General features: G+C 39.2%; 2 protein-coding genes across 2 annotated transcripts; one reads left to right on the top strand and one right to left on the bottom strand.

Moving 5' to 3' along the window:
* The first annotated feature begins 4,692 nt into the window (after positions 1-4,692).
* mrpl21 (mitochondrial ribosomal protein L21) lies at positions 4,693-5,911 on the top strand. The gene is made up of 2 exons (XM_010793613.1): positions 4,693-5,063; positions 5,533-5,911. Exons 1-2 carry the CDS (start codon positions 4,707-4,709, stop codon positions 5,752-5,754), a joined length of 579 nt encoding a protein of 192 aa, XP_010791915.1. The 5' UTR covers positions 4,693-4,706; the 3' UTR covers positions 5,755-5,911.
* A 1,570-nt stretch (positions 5,912-7,481) lies between these two features.
* cunh6orf120 (chromosome unknown C6orf120 homolog) lies at positions 7,482-11,829 on the bottom strand. Its single transcript, XM_010793612.1, has 2 exons — positions 11,719-11,829; positions 7,482-8,805 (listed from the first exon to the last, which is right to left on the bottom strand). Exon 2 carries the CDS (start codon positions 8,756-8,758, stop codon positions 8,171-8,173), a length of 588 nt encoding a protein of 195 aa, XP_010791914.1. The 5' UTR covers positions 8,759-8,805; positions 11,719-11,829; the 3' UTR covers positions 7,482-8,170.
* Between the last annotated feature and the right edge of the window lie 689 nt (positions 11,830-12,518).

Raw genomic sequence — 12,518 nt, 5'->3', positions numbered from 1 at the left:
ATAAAGGAACTACAGCACGGTCACATGACTTCACGTTGTCTCCGCTAAGCTAAAGGCGGCTAATGTTGGGCTATAAAGGAACTACAGCACGGTCACATGACGTCAACGCTAAGCTAAAGGTGGCTAATGTTGGGCCATAAAGGAACTACAGCACGGTCACATGACTTCACGTCGTCTCCGCTAAGCTAAAGGCGGCTAATGTTGGGCTATAAAGGAACTACAGCACGGTCACATGACTTCACGTCGTCTCCGCTAAGCTAAAGGAGGCTAATGTTGGGCTATAAAGGAACTACAGCACGGTCACATGACTTCACGTCACCACCGCTGAGCTAAAGGAGGCTAAGATTGGCCGTGATGACGTTTAGTCGCCTCAATTAGACATTTTAAATTCACCAGTGGTGTATTTCATGACATATCTTTTTTTTTCGCAGTACAAAATATGCACACTGTGAAATCTCTCTCCGATTTCAATATGTGACAAATGTCCAGAGCCACAGACTTATTGTTTCCTGCAGCCATGCTCTCACAGTGAACTCTGCGTAACCTCCTGTGTTTACTGCATATGAGGATAGGATAGCTCCCCGTCTGTCAACAGCTCAAACACATACACAGTGTGTTCAGAATCAGAGGAATGTTTTTTTCTTTCTGACGAATGCCACTTCTTTGTCTCAGGCTCATTGAAAGGCTGTCATTGCAGAGATTGTCTCTTTGCATATCAAAGGCTTCTGGCAGGAGTTTCAGAGTCTTTTATGTGGTCGCTTGAATCTGAACGGCTCCCTCTCCGGTGTTTCTCTGTCCTCCCTTCCTCCCATCTTGTTAGTTTGATACAGTTTTCAGCATCACTGGTTTGAGGACAAGGTGGAATATTAGAGTATATGTTTCAGTCACACAGAGAGGAAAGAAGCAAGTTAGGGCTGCAAAATGAATCCAAATGTTATCAAATCACAGACTAGTGCAATATTCTAATCGAAGGAAGTACAATAAGCTGAATAACGTTGAAATAGCATTTTAAATGGAGCAGTGTAGTACTGTAGAGATATCCTAGCCTGCTAATCTTATTCTACAGACCTTACCCACATGGGATGAGAATAACGAGGCAAAAATAATCAATCCCTCCAATATTGTACTCGCAATATCAGTCAAAATAACAACAAATGAGAAACGGAAGAAATGTGGAAAAAGAAAAACAAGTTGTGTTTTATAGTTTTTGTTCAAATTTGCAAGAGTGTGTAAAGAAATGTACACGGTTTAAGTCCGGAGGAATCTTAAAAGCACTGTGAGGTGTGCGAAATGTGAATGAAATCCATGCTTTCGATAGGGCTGTCCCGAATACCATTTTTCGGGCTCCGGATATACGGTAGTAATCAGCAGCGAATATTCGGGGGGGGGCGTAGTAATCACCAGCGAACCGCTTCAACACGTGTATTTCGGTTTATTCACGGCATTCATTTTGTTATTCTGCAGTATTGTTGTTTTATAGTTATTTGTTAATGTATACAACCCAATTTGTGTTCTTTGAAATTGAAAAGGATATCACATTGTGTTACTTTTGTTGCAGTTGTATATGTGTTAAGTGTAATTTGGCTTGGCCTCCTGTTTATGGACATGCTTTTATTTTGAAGGAGCGGTAGCGCTGTTGACAGGAAGTTGTTGTTGCTATGGAAACAACGTGACGGAGATTAACGGAGAAAAGTAATATCTACATATAAAGACGGAGAAAGTCAACGATAACGTTTATGGTTAAGTGTTAGCACCCCCCGAAGAGGCACAAGCTCTTACGTTGATTTTGGAGATTTCAATAAATTCCAAACAGAAAAAAAAAAAANTTGATTTGTTAGTAACTGTACCATCTTTGATCTCATTTCTGTTTACCTGTCAGGTTGAGCTGCAACCTGTGTACGAAAACTAATTTGCGTATAAAGTCTATTATTTATTATTGTACTAATTACCGAAAGCTAGGGCTGTACCCGAATATCCGAATATTCGTTCGTTGGAGTATTATTCGGGTTTCAATTTCGTTATTCGGATATTCTTTTTTTTNCCGTTAATCTCCACGTTGTTTCCAAAGCAACAACAACTTCCTGTCAACTGCGCTACCTCTCCTTGAAAATAAAAGCATGTCCATAAATAGGAAGCCAAGGCTTGGCTTCCTATTTATGGACATGCTTTTATTTTCAAGGAGAGGTAGCGCAGTTGACAGGAAGTTGTTGTTGCTTTGGAAACAACGTGGAGATTAACGGAGAAAAGTAATATCTACATATAAAGACGGAGAAAGTCAACGATAACGTTTATGGTTAAGTGTTAGCACCCCCCGAAGAGGCACAAGCTCTTACGTTGATTTTGGAGATTTCAATAAATTCCAAACAGAAAAAAAAAAAAACGAATAACGAAATTGAAATCCGAATAGAGGTTGCAGCTCAACCTGAGAGGTAAACAGAAATGAGATCAAAGATGGTACAGTTACTAACAAATCAATCGATGAAGTGATGAAGCTAAACCTTTTTCCGTCCATCTCACAGAACAGCCGGCAAAAGGAGCTTTAAAATCTGCACGGAGAAGATGTTTTTGCTCGATAACAGAAACCATTTGGGAGTCATTTTCTCCCAAACAACGAAAATCTTTAGTCCATATCTAATGCTTTACAAAACTATACTGAAACATGATGAACATTTATGATTTACCATCCCTTTCTAAACTGAAGATGGTGATTGTTCTGGTCAACAACAATCCTGTTAATCAACAGTACAGTGACGTTACAGATGCATACTGACGTAGATGAACATTAACCATTAACATCTGGTGGCAGACGTGTAATGAAGCGCATCAGATGATCCGTCTTCGTCACACCAGGAAGCAGGGGACAGCTCTCTGATAACTGCCGTAAAAGCAGCATTTGTTATCTGCCGCCAACCATTAATCCTCCAATCATCCTGTTTTTTATCGTGAAGCACGCTGATTACGTTGAATAAAAGATATCATATCCTGTTCGTCTCTGCCTTTATGAGAACTCTCGTCTGTCGTTATCAGACGCAGAGGTTTGTTTGAAGGAGGTCTGAGTGGCTCTCTTCTTCTCTTCTCTTCACCTCGTTCATGCTTCACTGTGTGCCTGCTGGCTCCCATGATGCACTGCACTGTCACACTGCTTTCACCTCAAAAGGAGGTTACGTGTGTTTCCTCTGAAGACCCAGTTACTCAGTGTGTGTGTACGCTGTGAAAGACAAAAGGAAATGGGTCCATTTGGATATTTACTGACTGGATTTTGGTCTGTTTTGTTGCTGGGTTTTTAGACGTTTGCTTTCATGTCTATTGAAGAAAATCTGTTGAATGGTTAAAATAATAAAAGGTGGCTCAGCTGTTGAAGAGACTCAGCCTTAAGACTCTTTACCATTTAAAAGCCTAGGCTACAACACTGATGAATAATACCAAACAACATATTAGATCCAGTTCAGCTCCTGTGCTCCAAATGTAGGTTAATCACACCAAGTGTATTTTAGCTTCTATCATCAAATCAAAGAGAAATGGCTCCTTTCACTGAGATGAATACTGAATCAGTTCTGGGTCTAATGTTCTGATTGTAAGTCTTGCCAACATGTTCTTATTCCCAACTCGTCAAACACCGATGACTTGATCAGTGGCCCTACACTTTCAAATTGGACGGCCAAGAGACCCTCTTGCGTCAGTTTAACACGTGTCATGGATGGCTTCAGTTTCCGCCTGAGACTCTTTCAAAATAAAGTTCTAACATTGGTTTACTTACGCAATTAATACCTGGTTAAGCTAGTAAAACATTGTGGGTTTGGTTCAAATAAGTACGTTTGTTTACGTGAAATAACTGGCATTAGTTAAGTACAAAGGTTATGTAATTTGGGTTTAAAGTTGAGCCATTTCAAAGCTCGGTGCCTCTCATGCAGACTTTAAGGAGTTACCAAGCATCAGTGTTTTATACGTTAGCGATTAGACATGTTGTTCTTGATGGTGCACTAACAAAAAATGTGTTTTATCCACCAGTGCTGACATCGTAGCCCAACTAGTGTTAGACAGAGGTGGGAAGTAACTAAGTACATTTAATCAAGTACTGTACACTGTTGAGATACTTGTACTTTACTTGAGTAACATTTTGAATGCAGGACTTTTACTTATAACAGAGTATTCCTACACTCTGGTACTTCTACTGTTACTCACAAGATCTGAGTACTTCTACTTTTACTCAAGTACAAGATCAGATTACTTGTCCCACCTCTATTTGTTACTTTCCACCACTGAGTATTTTTACTATTTTATGTGTGTAAAGAAAGTTTTTTTTACTTTTACTTGAGTAACATTTTGAATGCAGGACTTTTACTTGGAACAGAGTATTCCTACACTCTGGTACTTCTACCCAAGTACAATATCTGAGTACTTATACTTTAACTCAAGTACAAGATCTGAGTACTTTCCACCACTGTGGAGTACAATTAAAATATTAACCTCTGAATTGTAGTGAGGTAGAAGTACAAAGTAGAAAATAAATACTCAAGTGAAGTACAAGTACTTCAACTTAATTATAATACTTGAACTACTTGGTTACTTTCCACCACTGCAAGTATTTTATCTGAGTATTTTACTGTGTTATGTGTGTTTTCAGCAAGTCACGTGACTGTAAAATCCACGCATGCGCACACAGCTTAACTGACCTCACGCATGCGCAAAGCCTTTTCTCTGTCAACATGGCGCTGTGCAGAGGAGCAGGGTTGTTGTTAAGGACATTGTTACCGGGAAACCCTCTCCTGTTCCCCGCTGCATGCCGAACACAGAGCTCTGTAAGCGGCGTGCTGGTGCCCCGGACCTCGCTGACCAGCCCCCCGTGGCCGGAGCAGCTGCCCCCGGTGTGTGAGGCGGAGGATGCGAGGCGACAGGCCGCCGTGGTGAGCACCGTGAACGGAAGCATCGAGAGGCAGGACTACGGGCGTCTGTTCGCGGTGGTGCACTTTGCCAGCCGACAGTGGAAGGTCACCGGAGAGGACCTGATCCTCATCGAGAACCACCTGGAGGCCGGCTGCGGGGAGACGATCCGCCTGGAGAAGGTGATACTACTTTTAGATTTGTTGCTAGTGATATTGCAATATGTTGTTAGATAGATATTGATAGATGTTAAACACTGTTAAACACCTCAACTTTTGAAAGAACATCCATAACATTCATCTGATTGCAACTTATATATATCAATATTCCAATTACTTGTATATAGACTATGCTGCACTATTTCTATTCTATTTTATTTGTATTTACTTGGACTATTATCTGTTTTATTGTGTTGCACTGTTGGAGGAGCCTGTGATCTAAGATGTATCATTGTCATAACTATGTGTACAAATGAGAATAAAAGCCTTGAAAAAAATAGATAACAATGTGTTCATTAAATAAAATACTTAAAACGTGGAAAAACCTTCTAAAATAAAATCGCGGTGAGGGGGGGGGAGAGAGTTCAGCCTCCTGACAGCCTGGTGGACGAAGCTGTTTTGTGATAATTCATGCTGATTCTGGTTCTGAAAGGTGCTGCTGGTGGGCGCAGAGGACTTCACCCTGGTGGGGAGGCCTCTTCTGGGGAGGGATCTGGTCCGGGTCGAGGCCACTGTCATCGAGAAGACCGAGTCCTGGCCCAAAGTGCACATGCGGTTCTGGAAGAGACACCGGTACCAGCGCAAGATGATCATCGTGCAGCCGCAGACGGTGCTGAGGATCAACAGCATCGAGCTGGCCCCCAGACTCTCATGATGATGGACTATTCCACACAGACTGGCTGCTTTCTATTCATATTAATATGCAAATAACTGTTAGTGAGTTGCTTTAATGCTGTGGCGAGGTGACTCTTCTGGCAGTTGTTGACTGTTTGAAACTGTAAATAAAGATTCATCTTTTTACTGATATTTAATTATTGTGTTTTTACTTTTCAAAAGTCAGTGGTGGAAGACATCAAGGCAATACCGAAGTGTGCAAGAACTCTATTACAAGTAGATTTTCTGCATAACCAGCGACCAAGATGTTTAATTTATTTAGCTTAAGTACGTATATTTTCTGAACAGGTCGTCATATTATATAAAAATGTATTCTGTATAAACTGTAAAGCCTGCTGTACCCCAATTTTTGGTACTTTGTACTTCTACTCCACTACAGTTCAGAGGTAGATGGTGCACTTTTACTCCACTACATGTATTTAATACGTTTAGTTACTTCACAGATGTGGATGAATGATGTGAAATATAATCAAGTGTTAAATCAGACTTTAGTTCCACCTGGAGTAAATCCACAAGCTACCCTGCAGTATACAAAGTCATTCAAACTAGCTGCTCCTTTACCACCTTTGAGAACACTTTAATGATCAATCATTATAAAACATATTATATATATTATTCTGAAATGGACCAATCTGCATAACAAATACTTGAGTAACGGATTATTCCTACTCTTGTACTTCTACCTTTACTCAAGCACACGATCTGAGAACTTCTTCCACCTTTGTCAAAATCAATCCATTGGAGAGCAATGTTTTTCACTGGAGAGTATAAAAAACACAAGCGCATTATTATATATAAGTTGCAGGAAATGAAGATACTGAAGTAAAGTAGGCTGCAAGTAGATCTAGGCCACACGTGTCAAACTTTATATATACAGTCCATGGTGTCAAATCAGGCCCTTGGTGGATTTAATTTCGGCCCGCAGAATAATTTCTAATTCCTATTAGATCTGTCCCTCTGGTATATTGCACGCACACCTTCACTCCATCCTGAGGGTCTCCTCAGCTCAGAGCCTGAGCCCAAACATTGATGACCTTGCCCCCGAGATGAGATGCCAAGTATCTGCTTGAACTAGCATCACAGAGCAGCACACTGAGTTTAATGGATGTTTCCTTCTGCACTTTATTTGTTGCGACAACAGGGCATGTTTTATTTTTTTTTTGTAGCTGTTGTTGGCCTGTGGAGAAATGTAGTCATAAGAAATGACTCTGGAAAAGCTGCAGATAGAGCCATAAGAAATGAATGCAACTAATTATTTAATGTTGCTTTTATAGGCAATCATTTAAGCTTTGTTAGTTCCAGGTTTAATATGTGCAATAAGTTCATTTCAATACGTTTTGCTATAAACATTGAACCAGTCCGGCCCTCGACTTGTACCCATTTTTTTATTTTGGCCCACTGTGTATTTGAGTTCCCTGATCTAGGCTAACTAATTTGTAACACGGTGACTTTAGACTGGGTTTAAATCTGTAAATGGAAAGTAATCGTTTGCAGATGAATGCTATAAAATTATTCTGAATCTGTTGTTTTTAAGTGCTAAAAGTTATATTAAGTCACATAAGTAATAACACATGTATTAATAATCTGAATTAACTTTATAAAAATCACCTTTCTCTCAGAATGACCCACTTCAGTGCTCAGTAAGGAAGTGAAGAGCATTTTCCCCAAACCTCCGACAAAGATAAGAAACAACACACGTTTTAACAGTCAGAAGTAAAACTGCTTTATTTAGAAACCTGATTGAATCGTCTCTGCAGAAGACGTTCCTCGTGAAGGCACTGTTGAACATTTCTGCTCAGTGGTAGCACGTTTACCGCTAACTCCAAAAACGCAGGAGGAGATGTTTAAAAAACCAGGAGTTTGTCCAACAGGCGGGGAACAAATAATCAAAAATAAAATCGAGTGATTAGAACAAAATGAAATGCTGCTACTGATGTCAACAGGTTGGTAGAAATATCTTCACAGGTTCCCATTAGAGTCTAAATTAAGGAAATAATCACGTTAACAGTAAATCATGACGGCTTCTTTACCTTCAATCACTTTCAGGACTTTTTTTATGTCCAATAGAGGATCTAACATTTATCCCAAAGAAAATGAGTGTACCTAACTTTTAAAAAGCATTCTCATCCTTTGAGAGGTTGATATGACGAGTTAAGACAAGATGTGGTGAATCTGCCAGGCCCGAGTTACTCTGCTTATCACCAAGCATACAGACTTTAAACTGGTCTCACTGCTAATCAAGTAAGTACGTTTGATTTCAAGTGAAGTAATTAAAACGCCAGAATTCTCGCGGACGTGTTTTCATCTTAAGAAAATAATTTTATCAAAGGTCGACTGAAGCCAAAACAAAAATCTGAGTCTCCTCGTGTAAAAGCAGCACTGAAGGAAACTATTTCTCAAAACAAAATCTCCAGTATAATCTTCAGAAGTCCGATTAGAATTGTCCAAAAGATCGACTCCTCTTCCACAAAGTCGTCGACGTCCTCCTGCTCCTCCTCGGCCTCGGGGGATTTCTGTTTCTGTTGTCCGTTCTCCGCGGTGTAAGAGCCCTTATCGAACGGATCCAAGGGAACCGTTTGATCGTAAAACACTCGCATTTCAAACTCGCTCTCCTTGTGGCTCGGGTGTCCGTAGATCCCGATGCCCACGGGCCTGGAGAGGTCCCCCGGCACCACCACCACGTCGGGCCCACAGGTGACCGACTGCAGCTTGTACGTGTCGTAGCTGGGACGCAGCGTTTTGTCCGAAACGTAGAGGTCCGCGTCGCCCTTGAGGCTCTGCATGTGGAGGATGATTCTGCCATCGTGGTTGAGGCGCAGGTAGCTGTAGTTCCCCGCCCCGATGTGGCCCTGGACCACGTGGAGCAGCACCCAGTGTTCAGGGAGGCCCTCGTCGTCTGAGGGGGAGCTGAAGAAGCCTTGAGCCTGGGACAGAGAGAAGGAAACAAGCAGGAGGAAGAGGAAGAAGCTGCTGCTCAGCTTCATGATGACGGCATCCGGCAGACAGTCACCGCCTGGCAACACCAGACAGCCTGAGAGCCAGAGGAGAGACAAACGCAATAATACATTCATTATATATGTTCTTGTAATACTTGCACAGTTTTCCACTTTTCATAACAATACTGCACATATTTAAATTTGTTTTTTTTCTTATCATACTGTTCGTAGTTTTTTTGTACCTATATTTCATGTAAATATTTCTCTATATTTTAATGTTATAATAGTAACATTCAAATGACTAACCCTAACCCTATATACTGCACATATTTCATTTTTCTAATTTTGTTTTATTATACCGTTTGTAGTTTTTCGGTACCTATATTTAATGTACATATTTCTCTATATTTTAATGTTATAATAGTTTTATTTTTTGGTCCTTTTCTTACATTCTATCTTTGTTGACTGTTTATCTACAGGCTTATTTCTCGTAAGCTTGAACCTGCTTATCAATAAACCTGTTTCTGATTTCTGAAAAGGCAGCCAAACACATTTTATATGATATAACATTTAAAAACAGCATGGGTTCAACTTGTGCTTTTCCCAACTGATCAGTCTTTTGATACATTTTAGTGACTTTCCCACTTTGAATTATTGTTGCCACTTCTGTAGCAAAAAATAACCTGTTTTCTAACCGTTGTGTGCACCAGTCAATCAAATACAGACTTTGATCCCAGATTTTTTTTAAAGTACATTTAAGGGTCTTGATGTACATTTCTGATCATATTTGACTTATTTTCAATTAAGTACATTTAAGTATGTTTTGAATAGAGGACTTTAACTTACAGTGGAGTTTTTTTAGTGTTATTATTAGTACTTTAACTTATGTAAATGTTTAAAATACTACCACTGCCTAACATATAAAGAAGAATAAACCTAAAAACACCCAAGTAAGGAACAAACCATCAATATTGTACTTAATGGGGGAAGTAACGAAGTAAATTACTTTAGTACTGTAAGTGAGTTTCTTTTGGAGTACTTGTACCCTACTTAAGTATTTCTATTCGAGGCTTTTTGATATTTCCACTACATTTCTAATGCAGATATGACTTTTACTCCCCTAATAGTTATACTATCAAATGCACGCTGGAGGCTTTTTGAGCAGGTTTTCTCTCAGTGATCGTGTTATGTTCAATGTTTGTTGTCTGTTTGTCATGTATTGTGTCTTGATATTTGTCTGTCGATGTTACACATGGATTCAAATTTCAGACTTGATCTGACCATTGAAGTGTTATTGTATACACTGAGGGATAATTTTACTGCACAACAAATAGCTTGACCTTTCTACAATACAATAATACATGTTGCTGATAAAACTAACAGGCTTTAAGAAAGGTTTTGAATGCAGGACTTTTACTTAGTGGAGCGTTTTCTGAGTGTGGTATAAGTACAAAAATATCTAAATACTTCTGCAAACACTGTGTGATTTTGGTTACTGCTTCTATATAAATATATGATATGTTTTATAATAATTGATCATTAAAGTGTTCTCAAAGCTGGTAAAGGTGCAGCTAGTTTGAATGACTTTGTATACTGCAGGGTAGCTTGTGGATTTACTCCAGGTGGAACTAAAGTCTGATTTAACACTTGGTTATATTTCACATCATTCATCCACATCTGTAAAGTAACTAAAGGTATTAAAGACATGAAGTGGAGTAAAAAGTATCGAAAAAAATTGAAATACTCAGGAAAAGTACACGTTTTTAAAGTGTACTTAAGAACAGTACTTGAACAAATCCACTAAATGAGTTTACACCAGTGCCGTTATAAAGTAAAACATAATTAACCCAAGCTGCGGATGCCCTCCCTCTCAGGACAGTTTAAAATAAACCTCTGACCCGCAGCAGAGCTAAAAATAATCTGCTCGGTGCTAAATCTACCGGTGAGACCGACCTTTGATACGAGGGGGAAACAACACATTTCATGTTAAAACACAGTATTAGCTTTAAATTATCAGCCCCAACACTTTCAAACCAGACATGTGATATAAAAACGGGTTTAGTTTGTATTGTAACGCAGTTAGTGTCGATTAATGCTAACATGCTAACACCTGCCATCAGCATAAACCTGAACCCAAACCAGGAAGTGCGCCGGCCGTTGAAGCCGGTTTTTATGAATGGGCGTAGCGGCCAAACGGTGGTACTACAACTCCCGTGACGTCATTTTGGCCCACAAATAAAATAAAGATCAAATATATACTTTAATAATCCCAAAGTGGGAATTTTTTTCGTTGCAGCAGCATGTAAAACAGGGCATTACACATACTTAGAAAATATTAGAGTAGAAAATAGACAATTATGAAATATAAGAATCTCAGAATAGTAAATAAAACAGAACAAAAAAGATTCATCTGTTAACTATCCGGCAAAATAAAACACTATTGAAAGGCCAAATGACAGCTACCACAATATAAAAGTAGCTAATGTAATTCATTTGGGTCTAAAAAGTTGTAATATGCGCCAAAAGCTGAATCCAGAGTTACAGCCCTCCACTTTAAGGAAAAGCTCAACTGCACATGCTCTGTGGGCCTACATCCGGGTACTTTCTGAATCTACAGCTCCATTTTGGGCTTCAGGCGGCACTGAGAAACTCTCAAAGGAATGAACGTTGTACCCAGCTCTCTTTATACAACCCAGCAAATAAGTATAATACGCGATTATTTAATTACATTAGTAATTTCTATATTTGATAACATACCTACGAGTTTATATTCCGATAAGCATGAATCAGGCTACCGAAGCTAACAGCAGATTCTTACTTATTTAAGCAGGTTAGCTTCTCATAGCTATCACGATGCTAACAATGCTAACTAGCTTGTACAGTTTGAGCTAAATCCGCTTAAGTTTACAGAATATAGCTGCTGCCGAATAACTTAACTCTTGATTTAATTAAATTACCAATGATTATTAAACACGTATCGATAAGTAATTTAAAAGACGTTTACTCACACAGCTGTCATTTCCTAACCAACATCTTCGTCCAAACAAAGTTCACTTCACTTCCTTTTCCTCTCACTCACCTACAGTCAAGAGCGGATCATTAGCGACGCCTACTGGGGGACCATGGTAACTGCAGTATTTAAACTTCATTAATACAAGGTTCTCTCTTTATTTAATCACATACTATTTATCTGAACTGAAGGCCCCAAATAATTAATAAAGCAAGAATAAATGAATATCCACCCATCTATCTATCTATCTATCTATCTATCTATCTATCCATCTATCTATCTATCCATCCATCTATCTATCTATCTATCTGTCTGTCTGTCTATCTATACATCCATCTATCTATCTATCTATCAATAAACGTCATTATTATGAGGTTTTACACATTTAAACATTTCTAAATGGCCCAATATAAATAATAATGTAAAAATTCTGTCAACTAGAGTAATAATGTGGATGTTTTCAGGTGAGATTGTACGCGTAAACATGGTTGGTGAATTTCCTGATGGCATCCAGCATAGCCCGACATTGGAAAAGCAATGACATGTTCTGGGCAGCAGCCAGAATGTATTGAAGCCACCTAAAAGCTGTTCAGTCAATGGAGTCTGGGGGCTTTGAGTCAAGCAAAATACACAAGACTCCATAGCTGCAGTCAGAAAAGGCTATCTTACTGCAAGGTAATGTGTTGAAAATATTGTCAATTAAGTATACACTTGAACTGATCTGATGTTGTTAAGTGGGCCTGTTTTAGGTGGCTAAAGTATACTTTTGTCGCCAGCAGTACAATGCTTTGCTGTTTC

Source organism: Notothenia coriiceps, unplaced genomic scaffold (assembly GCF_000735185.1).
Source record: "Notothenia coriiceps isolate Sejong01 unplaced genomic scaffold, NC01 NC01_scaffold00037244, whole genome shotgun sequence".
In the NCBI taxonomy this organism is placed as follows: Eukaryota; Metazoa; Chordata; class Actinopteri; order Perciformes; family Nototheniidae; genus Notothenia; species Notothenia coriiceps.
This window is presented reverse-complemented; position numbering and strand designations above follow the sequence as displayed.

Coding starts and splice junctions, on each gene's coding strand:
- mrpl21 (XM_010793613.1), top strand. CDS start 4,707: ATGGCGCTGTGCAGAGGAGCAGGGTTGTTGTTAAGGACATTGTTACCG. Junction 5,064..5,532: donor AGACGATCCGCCTGGAGAAG/GTGATACTACTT, acceptor TGGTTCTGAAAG/GTGCTGCTGGTGGGCGCAGA.
- cunh6orf120 (XM_010793612.1), bottom strand. CDS start 8,758: ATGAAGCTGAGCAGCAGCTTCTTCCTCTTCCTCCTGCTTGTTTCCTTC.